General features: G+C 45.9%; 1 protein-coding gene across 3 annotated transcripts; it reads right to left on the bottom strand.

The window, feature by feature from the left end:
- Positions 1–719: 719 nt before the first annotated feature.
- LOC147882758 (uncharacterized) lies at positions 720–25,462 on the bottom strand. 3 transcript variants are annotated; one of them, XM_087400835.1, is made up of 2 exons: positions 24,922–25,462; positions 720–848 (listed from the first exon to the last, which is right to left on the bottom strand). In XM_087400835.1, the coding sequence occupies exon 1, from the start codon at positions 25,394–25,396 to the stop codon at positions 24,923–24,925; it is 474 nt and encodes a 157-aa protein (XP_087256961.1). In that variant the 5' UTR covers positions 25,397–25,462; the 3' UTR covers positions 720–848; position 24,922. The 3 variants fall into 3 exon arrangements, with proteins under 3 accessions (XP_087256961.1, XP_087256962.1, XP_087256959.1); XM_087400836.1 differs by lacking the exon at positions 720–848 and adding an exon at positions 1,607–1,625; XM_087400833.1 differs by lacking the exon at positions 720–848 and adding an exon at positions 23,727–23,882.
- Positions 25,463–26,296: the final 834 nt, after the last annotated feature.

Raw genomic sequence — 26,296 nt, 5'->3', positions numbered from 1 at the left:
AGCCACATGTCCTGCGCCGTACACCTGTACTTCCTGCTGTCCTGACCTGCCTGTACTGCGCCATCATCAGGGTCTGTTGCAGGCCCTTCACCTGCCCACTACCCTCGCCATGCTGACGCCATCTGCAGGTTCCAATCCTGTGAGGTGCTGCCCATGTGGCAGCCCCCTCTCTTTCTTCTCTCTTGGGCACATCCTGCCCTAGGTCTCCCTCCCCCACGCACTCCTCATTTGGGGGCTTACAGATGGGGAGGTGACCTTTCTAACACTCTTGGGGGGTCCTCGCCTTTTGTGCACATGCTCTATCCACATGGAGTCGCAAAATAATAATTAATTAGAAGTATGACTCCAATTGGCCTTTATGTGATCAATATAATGCTCATGTAGGCATTGCACATTCTTAAGTCATTACTCACGTTGCTCCTTTTCTTTAATCCTAGGATTTGAATCAGAGACATTTTGTAGAGAAAAAAAATACCGCTCCAAAACTGCATCACATCCTAACCTTAAATAACTCTTGCATGGCATTTTGAAAGGATGATCGTTTGTTTGTTCATTTCTGAGGTTTCCTTGATTTTTTCAAGCTATTTTTAAAATAAGACAATCTCCACACTTATAAATACACAGGGAAATTAAATGGCGATCACGAACATGGAACAAACTTAAAAGAGTTCATCCACAGGGTTAATCCTCCGTGAGAATACAAAAATCTTCTACCCTGATGATGCATATCATATCCATTGAATAACCCTTGGAGTGAAGTATTAAGGGCCTGTAACATGGCAGTTATTCAATGAGACAGAGGGCATCAACAGTAGGCATACAGCAAGCTGCTCAGAAGTATAAAGGACCTGTAACATGGCAGTTTTTTTGTAAGACTAAGGCATAGACACTAGGCATAGAATAAGGTTGTAACCTAAAATGCTAGAGCCAAAAAGTTTCAGCGATGATGGCAACAATAGGCCTACTATGTGAGTTCATTTTCATTGCTTCAATAAGTTTCCAATTACCAAGGATAGTGATGAAGACAAAAAAAAGACCACGGACCCAGGTTTTTTGTTTAATAAACAAAAAGAGCACAAAGGGCACTGAAAAAAATATGATGATGTCAGCAGTGCTAACCAAGAGATGCAAAAAGGGATGGACAACCAAAAGAGTATTGCACTGTCACACTATTGCAAAGAGTAGACCACTTTTTAAAAGGAAGAACTTCACTAAGAGTAGATCCTCGTACATGAGGGCAATAAGAAAAGACGACTTACCCTGTCTTCCCTCCCTCTACTTCGGACAATGGGAGCACATAGGCTTTTCACTGTTTTTGAAACTTGTTAGTGGCTGTGCCTCCTCTATATCCACTAATCTTGAAGTCTCCTCCCCATATATGTCTGCATTAGATTGTTATTTGATCTAAAAAGTATCCCTCCAAGCATGAAGTATACAAATTTGCAAGCAGTACGCTTCTGATTCCCCTGCTTCCCCACCTCAGCAATTAAATTCTTGGCCTCCAGCCACCCTTCTAAGCATAAATATATAAGTCAACAATACATCTACCCCTAACCTGTTCCTGCCCAAGCCCTGGTTCCCCTGCCGCCCCCCACTCTCCCAAAGGAGTTCTGCCTCCAAGCCTCCTGCATTTCAGTGCTTGCTAGTGTCAGCAAGCTTTCTATTCAGCATTTCTTAAGGCTCTATCAAGACACTCCACATTCACTGAAATTACAATATCAGCCCACAAACGAGTGAAAAATAACTTTTGAAATTACAATCTCAGCCCACATACGAGTGAAGGATAACTCTTGTCATGTTGGCATCGTGGAAAGATTACTTCTGTTGTTTTCTGTTGGAAGAGTCACCACCTGTAAGCCCCCATATGAGGAGAGCGTGGGAGAGGTAGCCTTAGGGTTAGGGCTACCACAGCTTGTCTTGTGGGTAGCAAACTCAGAGGTAAAAGAGAAGAGAGGGGGCTGCCACATGGGCAGCACACAGGCTGCCATGTGGGCAGCACACCTCAGGTCGTACTTGGCAAGGTGGGGTCCCTTTGGAGGCCCAGGACATACGGAACTGCCACGTGGCTGTTTGGGAGTCGGCAGAAACAGTATGAAGCAGGGGAACCTGTGGTGCGGGCCTAGGACAGGTGTTCAATGGCTGAAGCAGGTCCAGAGGGCCGAGACAAAGGTTAACAGGTGGCAGACTATTTGGAGAAGATCAGGATGCTACACAAGCCCTAGATCAGGTCGGCCAGGAGGGGACAGAGGCAGGGAAATCTATGGGCCAGGTACAGCAGGGAAAGGGGCTGCAATGGGCAGTCCCCTTGCCCTTTAATAGGGCCTGGACTGGCTGGTTGGATGACCAACCAGGTCGGCCAGCACACAGACCCAAACAGGGTCCCCACAGTCCCATGCAAAGGGCTGGCGGGTCAGTTTACTAGGGACTGGGGGGGCTACACGGGCCCTAGATCAGGTCAGCCAGGAGGGGACAAAGGCAGGGAAATCTATGGGCCAGGTACAGCAGGAAAAGGGGCTGCAATGGGCAGTCCCCTTGCCCTTAAATAGGGTCTTAAATAGGGCCTGGACTGGCTGGTTGGCTGACCAACTGGGTCAGCCAGTACACAGACCCAAACAGGGTCCCCACAGTCCCATCCAAAGGGCTGGTGGGTCAGTTTACTACAGACCAGGGGGTCGGGTCCCATTCAGGTTATAGAGGTTGCTGGTCGGCCAATAAGGACCCTACTGGGTCAGTTGAAACGGAGGCCTTTGGGGCCTATGAAAGGAGCCCTTTGGGGGCTCATAACTCATCACTGCAGCAGCAAACACAGAGCAGTCTGAAGCAGCAGACCAGCAAGATTTGGGCCTAGTTCTAGGAGGACCTAGAGGGAGTTGGGTGCTGCAGACAGAGCTCAAGGGAGGGCTGCGTCCTTGGCTGTCTTCCAGGACAGCAAGGAGCAGGGATCAAGGCACGGAGACAAAGCCTACTGAAGCTTGGGGAGGAGCACACAGGCTTAGGGATCTAGAAGTGTTACAGAGGTAGTAGGACAGCATCCTTTTGGTAAGGACAAAGGACCATGATTTGGTGGAACTCTAGACTCCTTTTGTATTGTGTCCTTTCAGACGGAAATATATTTTGTTGGAGCTATATCTCTTTTGTAGCATTGTCTATTTACTGGATTGCATATGTTTGATGAATCACAACAAGTAAAGAAGTTTGTGATTCCATCCCCAAGCCCACTATGTGAGCTCCAACGCCATTCTATCAGTCTTCCATGTGTGCATACTCTCTGTTGTGATTTCTAACATTTTCCCCTTAGAAGCATTTGATAGGTCTTTAGAAAAACTCCCTAACAGCTTTGCAAGTCCACAAAGTCACTAGTATACCGCATCACACCAAGTAGAATGCCTTATTCTTCCAAATGAAAGCTGTGTTTGCATATACCCCTGTTGGAAATATTCTTCCACAATCGTGGGCAGACAAAAGCTCAAAGGATGAGCATGTACAAACAGCCAAGTGAAGCTGTCAAATGCTGAGCCTACTCCTCTCCCTCTACGCGCTTGCCTGTGCAAGGCTTTCTGTGCAGGTGATGAGAAATGAGGGGGGAGAGGGGGCTGTTTAGAGGCCCTTGCTTGGGCTGGAGAAAACTGACCAGTAGGGAGTCGGCCCCCTTCTTGTAGCACCGACCTCTAGGGTGCCTCCACCGACCTGGTTGGCTGGCTTGGGCCAGCCCTATAAATAGGCCCATGTGCCTAGCACATGGGCTGCTGATGCAGTCCGTAGGCCCCGTGTCACGAGAACGTGAAATTATGGAACTTTTGATTTGCAACTCCCGTAATTTGCGCGTGACTCCATTGAGCCTCTAGGGCGCAAGGGTCCGGCCATGAGGCGGGACTTGGGAATTAAAATTCCTGGTGGGCCCTTGGAGATAGTGAATGTGCACCCAGTTACTAGGCAATTACTTCCTAGGGCCAAAGTGTGCAACAAGGGGATGGTGCAGTTAAAAATTGCTAATTTTAGCACAGGACTACAAAAAGGGCCCAGAGCTCTTATTTTGGGTTCAGTTGACCAAATCAGTTCCAGAAGGAGCCAGATCATCAGTTGTGAGCTATCAGAGCTTGCCAGGTGCTGCTAGAGCAAAATCGCATATTACCAAGAGCTTCCGGAGCCTGCCAAAGGAAATCGTCATCCGCCTGTGCCAGTACCAGTGCATCCAGGGCCTGCCAGAGGAAAACGCACTAGATTTAGAGCCTGTTGCAGATTGTGATTTCGGCCAGGGTGTCTTCTGCAAATTGTGTTTCCAAGTCCTCCAGGCTGTGTCAGGTGACTGCGTCCTATTTTGGTCCTGTTTCCAGGTGTTTCCAGGCTGCTACAAGAATTGCGATCTGCTTTCAGGAGTTTCTAGGCTCTCCAAGCTGTGCCAGGGAAATTGTGATTTGTTTCTAGGCTGTGCAGGGAAGATTGCGATTTGATTTCTGGAGGCTTCCAGGCTGTGCCAGCTGATTTTGGTAACTTTCCAGGCGTGGGTATTCGCTTCTAAGCTACTTTTGGGGCTGTGCCAGAGCAGAATCAGCTTATCTCCGCAGGATCTAGGGTTTTCCAGCTAAGGTGACCTTTCTTCTGTGGATTCTGGGTAGAAGAAGGCTTGTCTTTGCCTGCTTTTGCCCTTCTCTAATTGGTTGCTGGCTAGTTATTGCATTTGGGTTTCTTTCCTCGCGAAGAAGGGTTAATTTATGCTGTTGGGCAGTGGCCACGGAGGCTATAGATTGAGGCAACCCGCTGGGAAGTGTTTGGTTGTTTGATTGCACCAGAGTTCAGCTGTTGAGGGCTTTGTCTTGCAGTTGTTCAGCCGTATTTGGCTGGTTGGGCACTTGGTTGTGCGATTGCAGGGGTGGTTCAGACAATGGATGCTATTGGGGTCTTTGTTGCATGCTTTGGTTGGCTGAGGATCCAGGATTGCCTAATGATTGGATGCCATTCACCGTTTGGAGTTGAGCAGGGAATTACAAAGTGGGCTGGACAGGGAGTCTGCGGGCGTTGGTTTGTCTATGGTACAACTTCCCAGAGACCTTTGTAATCAACCGCTTGGCTTAAATAAATACCACAAGGGACACCAACGTTTGGGGTCAATCAGTGTCCTAGTTTCTAAGTAGGAGCACTCTAGCTCTCCTGTGATTTAATATGTGGTGCATATTTATTTGTCAAATTAATCTGTATGCTGTAATTAAGTGGATCCTACCACCCTTTGCGTTGTTGAGGCTGGTTTCAGTGGTTCCATTGCCGGGATCCACCTAACTTCTTCAAGAGGGGAGCCCGTAGTTGGCTTGGTGCAAGTCCAACAAACTAGGTGAAGAAGACAGCATACTAATCAGTAACTATGTCACACAGGGAGAGATTTGTGAGCCTCACTGAGGAGGAAGAGCAGTTGGCTCATTGTATCACGATTTTCACAGTCTCATAGACCCATCGGTCTTCCGAAGACTTTAATTAACTTTCTTTCTTTCTTTCTTTCTTGGTGGTGACCAGGGAGCAGGAGAGGAGACCCGGCATGTTGCAGAGCATCAAGATGATCAGACAGATGAGGAGGATGTGGAACTATTCAAGGCACAGATGCAGAGCTTCATGAGTGCTTTCACACAATTCACACAGGATCCTCACTTCCAGAAGATGATGAACTCAGATGTGCAGCCGAAGAAAAGGAAGCCTGATGATGGGGATAGGGATGTTAAAGCTAACAAGCGACCACATGTCACTTTTCAGAATCAGCCCTCTCAAATCCCCTATGGTCAGCAACAGTCTAATACGATTCCGGGGCCGACTCAAGGTAATAATTTTCAGTCCATGGTTTCCGAACAGCAAGGAGTTTTGGCAAACCCGGTTCAGCCAGGCTATTTTGGTGGTGGTTCAGTGTTTCAGGCTATGGTCAGCCGAATCCCAATTTTCGGGTATGCCTGCTAGTCAAATAGTTGGGTTTCAGCCTAGTTTACAACCCATGGGACAGAATTTGATGTATGCAAATGTTGGAGCAGCCCCAGGGATGCAAACAGGTATGCCTAATGCAGCAACTGGTAACCTTGCTTTGGGAAATATGCAAAATTCGGGAGCTGATCTGAATAGTACAGCTTTTCCCAATGCTGGTAGTGTGGGGGATAGAGTGAGTGCTGCTATCTCGTGTGCCCAGGCACCTAGGTGTTTATGACAATTTGGCACCTCAAGAGAGGTTCAAGGACTTGAAAGAGGCAGGTGCAGCCGTAAAATTTGAGACATTCAATGGGGTGCAGGACAAACTAAAGGCATTGACCTTTTTGCAGCAATTCAATGAAGCCTACACAGGAGGGAATTTCACAGAGTCATCCAAGGTACGCTGGGCTGCTAGTTTCCTAAAGGGGGACGCACTTCAGTGGTGGACCACTATGCTTATGCAAAACACCACACCAAACACGTGGGTAGGTTTCAAGCAGGTGTTTTCAGCCGCGTGGCTTACCACGACTTTTGATGTGGATATCATGACTACTTGGCATGAGCTGAATTCCATTAATTGCCGCAATTTAGAGGAGTATAACAACAAGTTTTGGGCGGCTTTGTTGCCCGTTAGCTCCTACCAGCTTGTTCCTTTCATTGAGCAGGTGGAGAAATATTGTTGAGGGCTGCCTAAGGAGTTGAGAGACTACTGCACGAAGACTCAAGTCTCCAATATGTCTCAGCTTATCGAGAATGCTAGCACGGCATATGCTTTGATGCAGGGGAGGACTTCAGGGTTCAAAGGTGGACAGAAGCAGGAATCTAAGAAAGATGACACAGATAAGAAAACTGGGTTTCGATTTTTCAAAATAGGGAAGGCCAATCGCCAGAAGGCTACGTTTGTTGCAGGGAGGCGACGAAACAATAAAAAGGCATCCGCGTATTTGAGTCTAGAGGAGCGGAGAACTCTCTATGAGGAAAAGAAAGGTTTCAAATGCAAAGAACCAGGTCATGTGTCTCGGGATTACCCAAAGAGGAATGAGGAGAAGGCTGAGGCAAGCAAAGGTGATCAGAAGGGGAAGAAACAGAAGACCATGGCTGGTTTGATGCCTGATGTGATCAGTGAGCAGCCTTAGGGTGAGGAAACTGAGTTATGCAGAGCTTGGGGTAAGGTTCGGGACCAAATAGCCCTTGTTTTCTTTAATCCAGGTGCAAAGGCCAATTTTATTTCTCCCGAGATGGCATAGAGATTGGGCATTCAAGCTGAGGAGATGGGACCGAGCTGTGAAGCTGGCATGGCTAACCCAAAGTTCACCACTCCTGTCACACCTATCATAGGGAAGTTGCACTTACATATCCAGTCTTTCGTGGACAGCGAAGACTTTTATATTATGTCACTTACAGGTTGTGACGTTTTGTTGGGTATGCCATGGATGCATCGTTGGGATGCGGTGATCGAAGCCAAGAAGAGAAAATTACAGTTTTGCATGAGGGAAAGACCCATGTAATTGACGCAAAATTAAAAGGGGAGTCTGTCTCAGTTGTAACGGCTTCTGCCATTAATTCTGTAATGAAAAGTCATATTTCCGCGTACATGGTTTTTGCTAGAGAGATACCCCATGTAAATGAAGAACATACTGTTTCATTTGGAAAAGCAAAGGGCTGTTTTTCTGACTGAATTTTCAGATTGCTTTTCTAATGAGTCGTCTAGTGAGCTTCCACCAGAAAGGCCAGAGGACCATGGGATTGACATCATACCTGGCAGTAGTCCACACAATAGACCACCTTATGCAGCTCATAAACCCCAAGAAGAGTGAGTTGGCTGAGATTCATTTTCTGGGGCATATTGTTTCCAAGGATGGGGTTCGTATGGATCCAACTAAAGTGGAAGCAATACGGAGTTGGCCACAACCAAAGAATTGGCACGAGGTTCGTAGTTTCTTGGGTTTGTGTTCCTACTACCGTCGTTTTATTCGTCACTTTGCAGAAATTGCAGCCCCTATGCATGCGCTTTCCAAGAAGGAGAGACCTTTCCACTAGACACAAGTGGAGAATGACTCTTTTGAGAAGTTGAAGCGCAAGCTTACAACAGATCCGGTGCTGATTTTACTTGACTTGAGGAAGTCTTTTCATGTGCATACGGATGCTTGCGGTAAAAATGGTATTGGAGCTGTTCTCACACAGGATGGGCATCCTGTAGCTTATGAGGGTCGCATTTTACAGCCAGCTGAGTTGCATTTACAGATTTATGAGAAGGAGATGTTGGCTGTACTTCATGCTTTATCCACTTGGAAGCATTATCTATTGGGAGCTAACTTTACCGTACATACGGATCATCAGTCTTTGCGCTACTTCTTGACGCAATCTAAGCTCTCCAAGAAGCACATGAGGTGGGCAAACTTCTTGTCAATGTTCATTTTCAGATTGTACATGTTGAGGGCAAGAAGAATGTGATAACAGATGCTTTGTCCACGAAGCCACAAGTTTCAGCTGTGACAATTGCTTATCACAATGAGTTGGATGTAATGAAGGATTATTATGCGAAAGATGAGCAATTTGCTGAAATTTATGACCAACTTAATAATGGACAAAGGCACGAGCACTATGTGCTTAAAGATGGGTTTATGATGATGCATGGCAGGTTGTGCATAACTAAGCAGCTAAGGCAAAAGGTCATGAGAGAATGTCATGATTCACCGTATGCAGGACATCGAGGTATTGATGCTACAGTTAAGGCGGTGGAGCATTTCTTTTATTGGCCTGCGCTGCATCGCGAGGTTGATGAGTATGTTCACACATGCCTAACTAGTCAGAAGGGCGGAGTATGATTGCAGGAAGACTTCTGGACTGTTACGTCCTTTGCCCATACCCGATGGACCATGGGAGAGCATAGCCATGGATTTTATTTTTGATTTGCCGAGGACACCTACAGGTAATGATGGAATATGGACGATCATTGACCACTTCAGCAAGCAGGCGCACTTCATTCCTGTACATAAGAAGATTGGGACAAATCATATGACGAAGTTGTGCATGCAGAATATCTTCAAGTACCATGGTATGCCAAGGTCCATTGTGAGTGATAGAGACCCGCGCATGACTAGCTTGTTTTGGCGGGGAATTTTTGAGAATATGGGCACTACTCTCCTATTTTTTTCAGCTTCCACAAACCGATGGGCAATCAGAGGAGGCTAATTCCACAGCTCTAGATTTGCTGAAATGCTATGTTTCGGAGCACCAGTCACAGTGGGAAAAGTTCCATAACACGGTACATTCTGAAGGGGAAGAAGGGGGAAGAGAGTGAGAGTGAGAGAGAGTGACACTCAAGTGCGGGTGTGAAGAATGATGAGCCACACCACAAACTCACTTGTGTTTTATTAGGATTAGGTTTACCCTATGACTGTCTTAAGACAGTCATAGGTGTCCTATCTTTTAATGAAGGGTTGGCCATGTGCCTTTACCCCAACAACCTCCCACCTAACGGCCAATGTGCCTAAAGGGGAGAAAAGAATAAAAATTACAGCAATATACAGTTACTGTATACAAGACCATAAAATAAGAATGGTCTCAACCTAATCCCATGATGTGGCGGCAATGTGCAAACCGCTCTGTAGGCAGACTCTTAGTGAGCAAATCTGCAGGATTATCATCAGTGTGCACTTTCACAAGCTCAAGTCGCTTGTCTTCCAGTACCTCCCTGATGAAATGATATTTCACTTCTATGTGCTTGGTCTTCTGATGAAAGACCGGATTCTTTGCCAACATGATAGCACTCTGACTATCACAATGCAAAACTGGCATATCTCCTGTAATGCCCAAATCTCCCGCCAGCCGAGTAAGCCATATTGCTTTCTTGCAGGCCTCAGTGGCTGCAACATATTCAGCTTCTGTGGTTGACAGTGCAACGCATTTCTGCAACCGAGACACCCATGATATAGCACCTCCTGCAAATGTGAAAATATAACCGGTAGTAGACTTCCGGTTATCTGCATTCCCTGCATAGTCTGAATCTGTAAAACCATGCACCAATGCATCTTGCCTACCATAGCATATGCACAAGTCTTTGGTACCCTTGAGATACCTCAAGACACCTTTCACTGCTTCCCAATGCCGCTTACTTGGATTTGCCATATACCTGCTGATGACTCCCACCGCAAAAGCAATATCCGGACGAGTGGCAACCATGGCATACATCAAAGATCCAACTGCAGATGCATATGGAACCTTGGCCATTTCAGCCTTATCATCATCTGATCTGGGGCTGTCCTTACTGCTCAGTTTTAAATGTGGAGGCAACGGGGTACTAATGGACTTCCCCCCCTCCATTTTAAACCTCTGCAGTACTTTGTCAATATACTCTTTCTGTGACAGAAACAAAAGTCCCTTGGACCTGTCACGAGTAATACGCATGCCAAGAATATGATTTGCATCACCCAAGTCTTTCATGTCAAAAGACTTATGCAGTTGTTTCTTCAAAGCACTAATCTCATGCTGAGATGTACTGGCAATAAGCATGCCATCCACATATAGAATGAGTAGCATCAAACTGCCATCCTTTGCCCGTTTGGTGTACAAGCAATGATCGGTCTCACACCGATGATACCCTTGGGACTGCATGAAGGCATCAAACTTCTTGTACCATTCCCTTGGCGCCTGCTTGAGTCCATACAAGCTCCTCTTGAGCTTACACACAAGCTGCTCTTTCCCTTTAACAGCATATCCCTCTGGCTGACTCATATAGATCTCATCATGAAGATCTCCGTGAAGAAAGGCGGTCTTCACATCCATCTGACATAAATCCATGTCGTCATGAGCAACAAGAGCTAACACTGCTCTCAAAGTAGTCATCTTGACTACAGGGGAAAAGATCTCATCAAAGTCAATGCCCTTCTCCTGCTTGAATCCCTTGGCAACCAATCTGGCCTTATACCTAGGTAAAGCATTTGAATCCACTTTGACTTTGTAAACCCACTTGCATGGTAAAACCTTTCTGCCTGCAGGTAACTGCACCAAGTCCCATGTATCATTCTGAAGTAGGGAGTCCATTTCTGACTGCATGGCTTTCTCCCACTTCTTTTTCTCTGTTCTTCCCATAGCTTCCTTGAAGCTGGAAGGCTCACCACAATCTGTCAGCATGATAAAATCAGCCACATTATTGGCTCCTGGAACAAACCTGGCAGGAGGCCATTGTGCACGGGTGCTCCTCCTAACAAAATGTTCCGGATTAGGCTGCTGTCCAGCCTGTTCTTCATGCATGACGGGTGGTGGTACCACCATATCTGGCTGTTCTACAGCCCCATCTGTTGGCACATCGAGTGGTGCATCATTGGCAAAATTATCTGGCTGATTTTCAGCCTGTATACCCTCTTGAACGGGGTGATCTGCAGCAGCCTGCTGCTGCATATAAATGGGCATTCTTTGCTGTCCAACATCATCATAAATAACCCTCCTGTATTCCACAAGTTGCACGGGTTCCTTGTGTACACTATCTTCTTTAAAGATGACATCATTGCTGCGTATAATCTTCCGTTTAACGGGATCCCATAACCTGTACCCCATTTCACCTTCGTCACCATAACCCATAAAGATGCATCTGATAGACTTTGGATCCAGTTTGGTGCGCAGTTCTTTGCGTACATGAGCAAAGCACTCGCAGCCAAATACACGTAAGTGCTTATATGAAGGTGGCTTGCCAGACCACACCTCTTCTGGCACTTTCAACTCCAAAGCCTTGTTTGGCGACCTGTTAATAATGTGAACTGCTGTTTGCACGGCTTCTGCCCAAAAGCCATGGGGTAATGCAGCATAAGACAACATACATCGAACCTTCTCCTGAATAGTTCGATTCATCCGCTCACTTGCACCATTTTGAGATGCATAATGAGGGGCTGTGAGTTCCTGTTTGATGCCCTTAGCTTGGCAAAACTGCACAAAAGCATGTGACACATACTCACCCCCATTATCGGATCTGAGGCATTTCAGCCTACGACCTGTCCGATTCTCAACCTGAGCGACAAACTTCTTGAAAGCATCTAAGGCATCTCCCTTATGCTTCAAGAAATAGACCCACACCTTACGTGTGGCATCATCAATGAAAGTAATAAAATATTTTGCACCCCCTAGTGATAACTGTGGCATCTCACACAAATCAGTGTGCACTAGATCAAGTGGTGCTCTATTCTGGGGAGTTCTCCTCTTATGAGGAGTGACAGAGTGCTTGCCAAATATACAATGATCACAAGTAGGCAAATCTGAAAAAGAAAGAGGCGGCAGATAACCCAAACGTGACAGTTCTTGCATTCCTTTAACAGACATGTGTCCCAACCGGCTATGCCACAATGAAACCTTTGGCAGCTCGGTTATGGCAACAACATGATTACCCACACTGGAAACATAAAGAGGGTACAAGGTATCACTCTTAAAACCCTCAGCCACTACAGTCTGGCCATCCGTAATTACCCATTTGGAATCCCCAAATGTGGTGTGGTAACCACTATCATCCAATAAGCCAGTGCTAATCAGATTTTTCTTGATTTGCGGCACATGGCGAACACCATCAAGCATAAATGACCGTCCATCAGGAAATACTATCTATATACTGCCAATCCCTGCAATCTGACATGCATAGTTGTTCCCAAGATGAACAACTCCATGAGTACCTGTGTAGGAAGTAAACCACTCCCTATGAGGAGTAACATGAAAAGAGGCACCTGAATCCAAGAGCCAGGTGTGCATGTCATGGCCATCAATAACCAAAGCATGTGCTATTACAGCAGAAGAGCATAAAACATCATGTATGTCACTGTCATTGTCCTCTGCTGCAACATTCACTGCATCCAAGTCATCTGCCTTGGCCTTGCCTTTGCCTTTGCTTGCATTTCCTGCATTGTGTTACAGCTTTATCTTGAGGCTTTCCAGTTGGAGCCCACTTTGCGTGGTACTCATTTAGGTTCAACAGAGCGCCAAGTGTTTGTAGCATTACATGATGCACAGGGGGGGAGTTAGCACTTCCATTCCTGTTGTACAGACCCGCTCATGTATCCTAGAGGACACTTAGTGTTGCATTTTTGTTTCACCTGAGGTACTGGTTGCTGACAATATCTCCACCGTGAGGGCCTCTATGATTGATGTGCTAGCCACTTAGTTTTGATGCATCTTATGTGCAATGTATTATGCATTTGTTACCATGGCTCTACAGATACATATTCATTGTTGGTTGACCTGTTGGCGCCATTGGTACACTGTCCTTTCAGGTTTGGTTGGTCTCTTGGGTCGCTCCCATTTCAGACTTGGTTGAACTGTTGATGGCATTGTTGGCTGTCATTCAGATTTGGTTATTTGGTTATTTTTCTATTTCAGCTTTGGTTATTTCATTTGCTTTTGATTTTTCCACTGCTATGATTTCTTTTTGTTTTGGTTTGCAGGCAATCTAGGACGTTTGCCATCTTTCAAGAGGGAGGTCTATCACAAGGACACGTGAAATTATGGGACTTTTGCTTTGTGACTCCCATAATTTGCACGTGACTGCCTTGAGCTTCTGGTGCACGAGGGTTTGGCCATGGGGCGGGATTTGGGGAATTAAAATTCCTAGCGGGCCCTTGGAAATAGTGAATGTGCGCCCAATTACTAGGCAATTACTTCTTAGGGCCAAAGTGTGCAACAGGGGGGCCAAAAGAGTGGTGCAATTCATTTTAACACAGGACTACAAAATGGGCCCAAAGCTCTTATTTTGGGTTCAGTTGACCAAATCAGTTCCAGAAGGCCAGATCATCAATTGTGAGTTGCCAGAGCCTGCCAGGTGCTGCTAAAGCAAAATCGCATATTACCAGGAGCTTCCGGAGCCTGCCAGAGGAAATCGTCATCAGCCAGGGCTAGTACCAGTGCATCCAGGGCCTACCAAAGGAAAACGCACCAAATCCAGAGCCTGCTGCAGATTGCGATTTCTGCCAGGGTTTCTTCTGCAAATTGCGATTCTGTTTCCAGGCCCTCCAGGCCGTGCCAGGTAACTGCTTCCTGTTCTGGTCCTCTTTCCATGTGTTTCCAGGCTGCTACAGGAATTGCGATCTGTTTTCACGAGTTTCTAGGCTGTGCCAGGGAAATTGCGATTTTGTTTCTAGGCTGTCCAAGCTGTGCAGGGAAGATTGCAATTTGATTTTTGGAGGCTTCCAAGCTATGCCAGCTCATTTTGGTAACTTTCCAGGCGTGGGTGTTCGCTTCTAAGCTACTTTTAGGGCTATGCTAGAGCAGAATCAGCTTATCTCCGCAAGATCTAGGGTTTTCCAGCCAGGGTGACCTTTCTTCTATGGATTCCGGGTAGAAGAAGGCTTGTCTTTGCTTGCTTTTGCCGTTCCCTAATTGGTTGCTGGCTAATTATGGCATTTGGGTTTCTTTCCTCATGAAGAAGGGTTGATTTATGATGTTGGGCAGTGGCCAGGGAGGCTATAGATTGAGGCAACCCGATGGGAAGTGTTTGGTTGTTTGATTGCACCAAAGTTCAGCTGTTGAGGGCTTTGACTTGCAGTTGTTCAGCCGTGTTTGACTGGTTGGGCACTTGGTTGTGCGATTGCAGAAGTGGTTCAGACAGTGGATACTATTGGGGTCTCTGTTGCATGCTTTGGTTGGCTGAGGATACAGGATTGCCTAGTGATTAGATGCCATTCACCGTTTGGAGTTGCAGGGAATTACAAGGTGGGCTGAATGAGGAGTCTGCAGGCGTTGGTTCAATATTTCTCCTATGAAGTCTGCCTAGGTCAGTCATCTCAAACTCTTCCATGAGAAGTCTCTTGACCTGAGCAATCTTCTTCATATGATCCCCAGTAATGATGAAGTCATCCACATATAGAATCAATACCAGCCGCAAATCCCCTTCTGTGTCGAGATAAAGATTTGCCTCTGATGGACTCCGTTGAAGCCCGATATTCTTAAAAAAGACATCTATCAGCTAGTAACAAGCTCTGGGGGCCTGTTTCAACCCGTATAAGGCCTTCTTCAGTTTGCTGACTTTTGATGGGGATCCTGGAATCTGAAATCCTGGTGCATGTGCCACAAATACCTCCTCCTCCAGAGTACCATTCAAAAATGCAGACTTGACATCCATCTAAAAAATAGGCCAACTGATATGAGCAGCCAAGGCAAAAACTGTCCGAATAGTCACCATCCTAGCTGTGGGGGAGAAGGTCTCGTCGAAGTCAAGTCCTTCTGACTATGCATAGCCTTTCACCACCAATCTCGCTTTGTACTTGTCCAAGCTCCCATCTGACTTGAACTTAAGCTTGTACACCCATTTAGTCCCAATGACCTTCTATTTGGTTGGTTTGGGCACTAAATCCCAGGTGTCATTTTTCAAAATGGCATCCATCTCTGCCTCATGGCTTCCTGCCATTCGGGTATATCCTTTGCTTCCTGGAAGGAACGGGGCTCCGCAAGCTAAGCCACCAAAGCGTAGTTCACGGAGGGAGTCTTCATGTTTCGTTGAGACCGTCGCGCTTCGGAACTGCTCTCGCGAATGTCCGTGACCCATGATTCTGCTAAAGTCTTCAAATACCACTGAGGTAGCTTCTTCTCTGATGGAGGTGCTTTTGATGGAGTTGACTTGGGAGCTGGCTCTAGAATGGCATGCTCCTCCGCCGCCTCCTCCTCGGGGTCTTCAGTCAGCTCCACCTCGGATGGTAACCTTGGGTGGGGGTAATGCCGAAAGTTCTGGAACCTCTTCTGCAGGCTGTGGCTCTGACTCCTCAAAGATCACATCCCTGCTGATAAGGATCTTCTTCTTTTCCAGGTCAAATAGGCGATAGGCCTTGGACTCTTCATTGTATCCCACAAAGATACAGCTTCAACTATGGGGATCAAGCTTTGTCCGCTCATCTTTATGCACATGCACAAATGCTTTAGAACCGAAAGCCCTTAAATGAGATATGATGGGCCTCTTATCATAGTAAGCTTCATATGGAGTCTTGTCATCAACAGCCTTGGTCTTGGTTCTGTTGAGGATGTGAATGGCAGTGTTCATGACTTCACCCCAATAGGCTTTCGAGAAATTCCTCCCTCGCAACATGGTCAACCATGTCTCTGTGACGGTCTAACTCTCTTTTTTTTTGTACTTCAAATATGTCTAACTCTTTTTTTTTTTAATTTCTCATCAATCTTTTGCTTTCTTATTTTTCTTTTCTTACCCCTTTAAATATTATCTAATCTCTATTCTTTTATATTCTTTTAATCCTCAATTTTCCTTTAAACTCTTTTTTCATGCCGTCTTTTATAAGGGGGGAAATTTTTTTTTTAAACTAGGAGGGAACTAAGTATTATTAAGACTAAGACTAAGTAGTAGTAGTAAGGAGAGGGGGAAGGAAGGGGTACTTAGACAAGGGGAGGGAGGGGTGGTTATGGCGTGACGGTGGCGGCTAGCAGACTGCAGGTGGCAGAGGTCAGAGGCAGCTGCACACTTGGCAGCATTGACACGTGGCGGGGCAAAGGCGACAGGAGGGGCAGCTTGGCAGCTACAGGAGGGGCAGAGGCCAGTGTTGACATGTGGCAGGGCCACAAGGCTGGCGGGTCTACAGGTGCGTCTTACAGTGGTGGCTACCCGGCTCCCGATGCGTTTTTTGACGCGACTTGTGGTGCCAATGGCGGCGCGCCACCCGGTACATAGCAGCACACGCAGTGGGCTGCAGGTCGACATAGGCTGCAGCACTAATTCTGGGATGGAAGGGCGGCGCAGATTTCGAGGGGCCGACACAAATACCGAGGAGAAGACATTGGAACACAAAGGTCAATGCCCCCATAATTAAAGAGGGGATGGGGAGAAGTCGGACAGTCCGAGGACAGACTGGTCACTGCCAACTGGGCGCCCGCGTAAGTTAACGGCGCCAATCATTTCTTCCATCAAAACAAGTCTGAGGAGACCATTCTCCATTTCGCATGCCATAAAGGCTATCGATTGGATCAAGCCACGCTTCCCTCCCCTTTCTTTTTAAACATCATGTTACATCAATATGCCCGAGATTCGTGTTTCTTTTTTGTAAAAACTCGACTTTCAGAGAGGGAAAACGGAAAGCCCCCTGGTGATTTCTTGATGGATGATTCTTGATTCTCCTTGATTACTTCACGCCGATGTTAGCAACTGTTGCAACTTCCACATGGCAGGCTCTCACAGTCAGAGGATCTTGGCTCTGATACCACTTGTCACGAACCAGTTGGAGGATGCACATGTGTGAAAGAATGATGCATAAATTGAGAAGCATTGGCCCTCCAAATGGGGTGGAAGGAGTGCCCAAGTGAGTGTACTTTTGATGTTGACAACTACTAGAATGCTCATGCAATCCACATACCACATATGAATGCATACTGTCTCATGCACACATTCCATGCATACGAGAGGTCACGACCTCTCATGCCTCGTGGGATCCATCCCTTGGGCATAACCCATTGTTCTATCCTTAGCCTATGACACTTTATGCCTACCATTTATTAATGCATACCCATGCATTCCAACGCATTCCTATCCTAGGACCTACATGTGTGAGTGCATCATTTATTCCATATCAATTAACATATCCAATACATTATCCATATGGCATTTAGCCATTTAAACCTACCTAGCCTACCTTCCAATTGATACATTTTAATCAACTTAGCCTAATACATTCTAGACTACAAAATCGTGTCGTGACACTGTGCTTCCTCTCAGCAACTCCATTCTGCTGAGATGTGCGAGCTGTAGTGAGCTGTCTCTTGATCCCGTGCTTCTTGCAGAATCCATTGAACTCGGTAGAAGTGAACTCTCCCCCTCTGTCGGTGCAGAAGGCTTTGATTACCTCCCGCTCTCCTTCTCTATTGGGCCTTCCAATCTTTGAATTTCTCAAAAGCCTGAGATTTCTTAACCAAGCAGAATACCCACGTCATAGGACTGAAATCATCCACTAATAAGAGAGAATACCACGAACCTACGAATGAATTTGTCAACATTGAGCTGCAAATGTCGGCGTGAACCAACTCGAGCGGCTTCTTGACCCGTGATGAGGCCTCCTATGGGAACTTGTCCCTATGTTGCTTGCCTTCCACGCAAGCCTGCAGACACAATCATTGCCTGCAATCGCAGGAAGTCCACCCACCATCTTTGTCTTCTGCATCTCGGAGAGAGTGCCATAGTTGACATGACCGAGCCGCTCATGCCACAATTTGGATCTGCCATGGTCCCCATGCACCAACAGAGCGTTGAACCGATATAGCCCCTGCTCCTCGACACCTTGAGCCACCACCTGTCCATTTGCCTTGGATGTGACAGTGACTTTGCGGTTGTCGAATAAGACCGACATATTGTGCTTGTCCATCTGACTGACTGACAAAAGATTCTTGCACAAATCGGTACATACAGTACACCGAAAATCAGCTTCTCGTTTCCTACAGTCATGATAAATGGGATACTACCAACACCCTTCATAAGACATGACCGGTTATCCCCCACAGTGACCTTGGAATCGGAATGCGTACCTTCCATGGTTTTGAACCACTCCTTGTTGAACATGTGCTTTGAAGCTCCACTATCCACATACCAACCTTCCTCTCCTTCACTAACTGCATAAGCGGAGCAGTACTCAGTGATGATGAAGAGAGCACCGGTCATGACGTTTGCAAATTCGGTCTTTGGCTAACTCCTTCTTGAGGTCCGCCTTCTTCTTGCGGCACTCGTTAGCAGGATGACCAAGCTTCTCACAGTAGAAGCACTTCATCTGCCTCTTTTTCTCTGCATCCTCGGTCTTGCTCTTGTTCTTGGAGTCTTTGAACTTACCCTTGCCACGAGAGCCTTCTCGTCTGATTGAGTGAATAGTTTTTCCCAAGCCTCTTCCAGCAATAGTAAAGGCCCAAGCTCTTCGAAGGTGAGAAGCTTGGTCCTCTGTCCTGCAATGACCGTAGTCAAGAAACTCTTAAAACTTCAAGGTAGCTTGTGTAAAGTCAACAATGCTAGATGACTTGAATCTACCTTCCGACCAATTGCCGTGAGCTTTTCCCTTACCACCTTGACTTTTGTCAGATGATCATGAACATTGTCTGCCTCTGTCATGTCCAAATTGTACAGTTGATATTGAAGCATCAGAATTCAAGATGTGTTGTCTGTTTCATACAGATCCTTCAGGATAGCCCACGCCTCTACAGACATTTCGGCCATCTGGATGTGCGGAAGAACAGAGTCCACCGTGGTCCCAATGATTAATGCTAGGGAGTGGGCATCTCTCTCTTCCCGATTCTCAAGCTCTTCACCATCTACTAGAATGACAATCTTCCCCTTGCTATCCAGCAAATCTTCCGGCTTTGCCTCCACTCCTATTGTCAGCTTCCACAACTTCTGAGCCACTAAATGGCTACGAATTTTCACCTTCGAGATCGGGTAGTTCGACCCATCTAGTTTCCCTGACTCTCCGAAGTTTGGGATGGTGAATGAGAGGAATCTGGAGGAAAAGGAAGGAAGAGAAGGGGCCGAAGAGGCAACAAAAGAATCTTTGTCCTCCATCCTTGCTGTAATAAAGAACAGTAAACTGTAAACTGAATTTGCAGCAGAGAACTTGACCACGCAACAAACCTGAGTGTCGATTGGAGTCGCCTACTTGCTGATCTAGGCTGTAAACCTTGCTCTAATATCATGTTGGAAATAGAGGATAGAATCACTCACACCTCACTCCCGATCTAGCTCATACAACACTCAGAGAGATGGAGAGAGAGATAGCAAAAACTCAGATATATTCTTCCACAATCGTGGGCAAACAAAAGCTCAAAGGAAGAGCAAGTACAAACAGCCAAGTAAAGCTGTCAAATGCTAAGCCTACTCCTCTCCCTCTGCGCGCTTGCCTGTGCAAAGGCTTTTTGTGCAGGTGATGAGAAATGAGGGGGGGAGAGGGGGCTTTTTATAGGCGGGCTGGAGAGAACCAACCAGCAGGGGGTTGGCCCCCTGCTTGCAGCACCAACCTCTAGGGTGCCTCCACCGACCTGGTTGGCTGGCTTGGGTCAGCCCTATAAATAGGCCCATGTGCCCAGCACATGGGCTGCTGATGCAGTCCGTAGGCCCCGCCCAGATCTGCTCCAGGAGTCGCCTAGTAAGCCGCGCCACTTCTCCATTTGCTGTGCGGGTTCCAGCCAGGTAGGTTCTCTGCTCCCCTACCCCCCCCCTATAGTCTCCTGCCCCCTTGTCCCCTCAAAACAGGGGCTCACAGGTGGGGCAGTGACTTTTCTAACAACCCCTTGAGACATACCAGAAGTGCATTCTTCTATCTAAAATGGAAAAGACTTCTCCATTATTCAGGGAAAGAGGCATCCAGTACTTATGTTCCATCTCAAACTGCAAGCATAAGCGCAGGTTCAGACACTGATGAAGAAAGCCCAAATAAAAAAACATATCCAGACCATCCTAATGAAAACATGTAGAGCTCAATTTTGTCTTGATGTGGTCTGCAACAAGGTCTATTGAGTAGAATATGACATACCGCTACATCCAGTCTCCAAGTGGGGCAAGTTTGCCATGTACTATACCTGCAGACATGTAATGAAAAGACCAAGGAGCTCAACTTCCCAGCCATAGGCTTAGTATGCCAGAGCCACCCAAAGCCTAGTGTCTAGATCAGTCCAAGCCATGCAACTCCTTAAAGTAAGAACTTGTGCCCCATTATACACCCCATAGGCCCTCACCAATGTGGGTGACGTCATCGGGGAGTCCTGCTCATGAGATGAAGATTCCCTAAAATGCTGCATCAAACACTAGGGATGACCCATCTGGAGCCCTTGACCTATATTTATAGGCCAGGTACTTCTAGTCCAAAAAGGTGACTTCACCTACCATGTTACCATGTGGGTACAAGCAAACCTACCTCTGACCACATGGCAATGGTTTGGTGCATGCAAGCCAAGGGCTGGTATTTTGGGGGACACAATTAGGACAATCTCAACTGTCAGCTCATGACAGCGTCAATCCTGGATATCTTAGCTGCCATTAAGACGGAAAACTATGCCATACACATCTGCACCCCATGTTGTCAATGCATTTCTTCAACTCAATTCCAATATCTATATTAAAAGTTGCCGTGATATAAGTCATCTGAAGACTTACTTATCTTGTACAATAGAGTTAAGCCCTCTAACCTCCATGATCAGCTAAAGCACAGCATATCACAACATCGAAAACCTCTCTTCTTTATATTTCCTCTCTCAACTTTATATATTCAAGGTGAACACATCCTGCAAATTTAATCATCTGTTCTTACCATGATCACTTTGCAGCTATCAACAGCCCATGCTGCTTGCAATTCATAGTGAGCTGCCTTTCACCTTTATATTTCAATTGATTAGACCTTAGCTCTTTATGCACTTTTCTCAGTCCAGTCTAGGATAGATCCCCGATGGGCAGTGTTAAAACTACCCAAGCCTTTTGTGACTTGTCTTGAGGCTCACGCTCCCTACCCGACGTTGGCTGGCCCTCTTTCTCCCTCTAGTGTCACATGCACCAGTGCCAGGCACAGTGGCAGTGACAACCGGCTGCACAGTCACCATCTCGCAGCACCCCAATGCAGCATATTTGCGCGGTTTTTGGGGCATTCCAGGAGCCCATTGCCACCGGGTCACCCAGGGTCAGTCTTCACAGCTGACCAAGTCGGGTCAACTAACCTGACCAAGTAGGTCGGCAACCTACCGTGCACAACAGACCAGTCTGGTCGGTCAAACCACCAACCAGTCCGCCTGTTTTCCAGCCCTATATAAGAGGCCATTCGTCCCTCAGTTTGGCAATCCATCCCCAGCCTCCATTAGCAGTTCCAACCCTTGTGCAGCCCTTGGCCCGCCCCCAAGCGCGCCGTACAGAAGCAGTCCATCAGCCGTATCCAAAGGGGAAGTTGTTAGCAGCACTTCAGCCGGGGTCTGGCCAGCACAAGCAGTGAGGTTTGGGGTTCTGTTTCAGCAGCATAACTCCATCTCTCCACAGTCATAGTTAGGGGAGTTTCTCAGCTCAGTTTAGTATGCTGATTAGGCACTCGTGTACAGAAAAAAGGTATAATCCAAGGAAAATAATGAAAAAAGTTCACACATTCTTAGATATGAAATCTTTTATCTATGGTGCTTCGGCCTTAGGTTTGTTTAGAATGATTGAACATAAGCTGAAAACAAAAGCGGGGATCTAAATAGCCCGTTTTTCTTTTAGTTTCAAAAGAGAGTTTGTTTGAGTATACTTGTGCTTTCTAAGTTAGAAATGTATTTTTGCCTCTTTGTAGAAACGATACATAAGTGTAAAGGGCCATTTGGCTTTTTATGTTTTAAATAAGAGAGAGAGAGAGAGAGTTTCTAGTTTTTTGGAAGTTTTTGTTTCTTGACTTGCTTGTTTATTTTTGCTTAGTCACCTGCTTCGTTTCTTCTTTATTTCTTGTTTTCATTCTCTTTTGTTTATTTGACGTATTTTAGTAAGCACTGGATTTGCCCAAGAGACTCCGCGGGTCTTTAGAAACCCAGTATAGCTGCTTATGCTTGGGCACTGATGACGACATAAGTGTTGCTTTGCTTGCTAAGTATGTCTTCCTTTTGTTTTTCATAAAAGTTTTTGTTTACCTCTTTTTTCTTCTCGTTCATTTTCTCTTTTATTTTCTTTGTAGATTTTTGATCTTTAGAACAACAAAAATTCTAAATTTGTATGATTGGACTTATTCTAGTCTTACAAAGGTATATATATATATACAGACAGTAGTAGGGCATTTATGCCAGCACTATAAATAAAGCAGTTTACTGTAGTTAAAAAGATCTCTAGGGTGTCTCATGCTTGAGTTCTCCTTTTGCATTTTATCTATTTCCACAGCATGTTACACTCTAGAGACCTTTAGAGGGTACAGTCCTTGCCACCGCTGAGCCCAACAGCCCCCTACTAAACGTGGCTCCATAGTCCACTTAAGACATAAGCCTTTTTTCTGACACCTCGGCTAGTACTAACTATATTGGCTGTCCCAACTAGCCTTAAAAATGCAGAGTGTTAATGTATTGTCCGGAGCCAAGATTGGATCAAGCAGTGGTCATTCTTAGCTTTTGACATTAGTCAAGCTCAACTAGGGCAGCTTATGGACAGGAATAGAAACCTTTAATCTTCTACGTGGTACTACCACATCCCGGGTTGAAGAAACCCTACTTTTGTACTGAATGGGTCTACTAGTGTCGTCTTGTGTTCCCTTCACGCACATGCTGTCCCTCTACGACCAATTTCTCATTCTCTTGCTTCCTACTGCTCCCAACAGGTATCCTAAAAGTTCAGGGCTGAGTTGGCCAGAACAGCAGCCTTACCCTGCTTGGGCCCAGGTACATGCAACCACTCAGGGTTCTCCAGCAGCAACAGAAGCCATCATATAGGCACTTGGGGCAAAGAGAGGGAGACACAAGCAGAAGCAGCCTTGTGACCCTGTTTTGTTACTGATCTAGAAGCAGCTCGTGGCTGCAAGTGTCAGGTACTCAGAGCGCACCTTCGTATTGTGATTTGTCCAGTTTGGAGCAGTATCTATACATGATCTTTTGACTGTCTACCTGAATGTGCTTCTCTAAATCTGTGATTCTTTGGGTAGACTTGTGTGCACAGGTCGCTTACGGGGAGATATGGAGTGTTGTGTGATTCTGGTGGGGGTTAGCTGTAGCAAGCTAACCTTGATTACTATAACAGGACTTTCTCTTTTTGCTCTCCAATCGTTCTCCATTATGGATCCTTTTCTTGCTCTGCAATCCAGAGCCAAGTTCGAAGCAAAAAATCAGATGTTCAATGATGTGCTTTATTCCCATTCCTGTTTCAACATAATTTGTCCAGGATGTTTACAAGCCCATAAAGAGGAGCAACCAAAAACAGTGGCGACCCAGGGGGCAAGAGAAATTCAATCTAGAAGCCTTGTAACTCATCTCTGGTAAGAGACTCCTCCCGTGAAGGAATGGTGCATGTTCATCTGCATACACACGCCCAGTTAGCAGATTCTTGTCATTCCCTCAGTCTAAATCTTCATTTGAAGAAGTACAAATACTACAGGTAGGAATCTAGACATGTTGAGCTGGACAGATGACACAATGCACCCTCCCAAATTCATAAACCCATGTACCTTAGTTCAAGGACCCCCGACTCAAATCCTGGGCTGCATTCAGACATGTGCTACACAAAAGTTAAGCTTGGGAAAGCGCCTTCATGTTTAATGTAGAAAAGTGTTATTATATATTTTTTAAAGTGCTTAGGGGAACAATTGAAACTCCTCTAAGAGCCCCTTGCGTCTTAATGAGCAGAAGCACTAGACCATACAAGAGGCTCACATCCTTTGGAAAAAGGTGTGGAGTTTGAGGAGTTCAATCAAAAGATGTATCTCTATAACTAGATAAATCCAGACACATGCCAAAGCAAGCCAGAAACACAATGTCCATGCTTACAATGTTCACTCACTCTTTCACGATAAGTTGGGTACATCATTGCATACAAAGTATGGCAACCTGTAGAGATAATATTCCATAAGTAAAAGCTATTATGAGACGGCCAATCAAGAGCCCACAACCATTCAAAGACCAAAATCATAACTCCATAAAGCAATAGGAAGCATTTTTTTTAATTTTGCACATTGAATAAAAGGGTGATTAATGAATGCGAATACATATTAGAGCACACCACCTACGTTCCCAAGCCTTACCATTGATATCCAAAATAGAAAAATGCAATTGCAACTTTGCCAACATGCTTTCAATAAATTCCGCGAAAACACATTGCTCTAAGATGGAGACACTCAAACATCATCTCCTGCACTGTGCTAGTGAAATACAGGCTTCAAACTTCATCAAAGCTGAGGGTGGGAAGCAGGCTTGAGCCGCTACATTCTGAGCAAACACGCACTGAATGTTTGGTTTAGTGCCTAAAAGTGGGCCGTTTCGAGTACTCTCCGTTGTGTCTTTTACATGGGTGTAATCGCTATATTTTGAGTAGCATATTTAGAATCTGAAAGCAATTACCTCACTTGGATCCTCGGAGGACTTGGTCTGGAGGTAAAAGAGGACTTTCAAGCTGATACCACCCCAAAGCCGGACCGATAAACCGGAACACAATCCAGGCGCCTACAATGGCAAAGATAGAGGCATACGCAAGTTTGTTGATCCAATACAACGCGCCTTTCTCGCCAATGTACAACTCCCACGCCTTCTCTGCGAGAGTCATGGAGTCCCAGCTCTTGGGCGAAGGTTTGGAGGGAAGAGGGGTAACGGGGATGGGTTTATCTTTGCGGGGGCGTCTACGTTTCCCAAGCTTGAGTTCTAAGTCGTCGGCATTGAGGAAAGGTGACTCGGGGGCTTCAGAGGGGTCATCTTGGGCAGAAAGGGCTCTCCAGGAGGGAGTGAGGAACAGGGGACGGGGCTGAAATGTGCGAGGAACGAAGAATCCATGACGACTGGCGGGGAAGACAGGGATGGTGAGAGCTGTAGCGCCCATCATCTCTCTGTCTCTCTCTCTCTCTCGTTATAACCGGAAATGTTCTCGAGGATAGAGAGTAGCAAGAGCTATGGTGGCAGTTCGTGCAATATCCCACGTATGTGTGTGTGTGTGTGTGAGAGAGAGAGAGAGAGTTTTTTCACTATCTAAAAAAGTGTGTGTGAGAGAGAGAATTCTCACCCAAAAAAAGTGTGTGTGTTTGTGAAAGAAAGAGAGAGAGAGAGATGCACCTTTAGTGGCGGAGGTGTGTGCATGTGTGCATGCATGTGTGTGTGTATGTGTTCACCAAGTGTGAGGTGTGCAAGTGTGTATGCACAACACATGCATGCGCACGTGCCAATGAAGAGAGAGAGAGAGAGAGAGATGTACCTCCCGATCTTTAGCCAATTTTTTTCTTTAAAAGTTTCTTTTCATGTTTACAAGTATTGCTAGATCTCTTAGTTGATTGCTCGTGCATATTCTCAACTACAATAACAAGCAGTCACAATCCCAAGCTAGAAGTTGGATTTATTCTAACATTACTGATGGACGCATATAACAGTACCCAACACTACAATACGCTTAAATGTAATCGCTAATGAGATTAATGGTCTCACCTTGCTCGTCATCATCCCAAACTAGGGTTGTAATTACTAAAGGGTTTCTTACCTTATTGTTTTTCTCATGTTTCACTCTAGTGTAATATCAAGAAGATTAATAAATTTTTTCACCTATGATACCAGGTCTAGAAACAACACATGTTCCCCAAGTGGATTCCTTTAGGCTTAACACACACACACACACACACACACATGCGCCGATCTGTCATAAGGGATTGACAAGATGCCATCTTAAGGGAAACGATATATACTTCAATTAGAGTACAAGAACTAACATGTATTAGATCTCTAGCATTAGAAAGGA

Source organism: Dipteris shenzhenensis, chromosome 29 (assembly GCF_047967505.1).
Source record: "Dipteris shenzhenensis isolate YYH24624 ecotype China chromosome 29, Dip_SZ_1.0, whole genome shotgun sequence".
Lineage (NCBI taxonomy): Eukaryota > Viridiplantae > Streptophyta > Polypodiopsida > Gleicheniales > Dipteridaceae > Dipteris > Dipteris shenzhenensis.
The sequence above is the reverse complement of the archived record's forward strand: the minus strand, read 5'-3'. Positions and strand labels throughout refer to the sequence as shown.

What these genes read in the sequence shown, in the direction of transcription:
- LOC147882758 (XM_087400835.1), bottom strand. Translation starts at nt 25,396, where the DNA reads ATGATGGGCGCTACAGCTCTCACCATCCCTGTCTTCCCCGCCAGTCGT.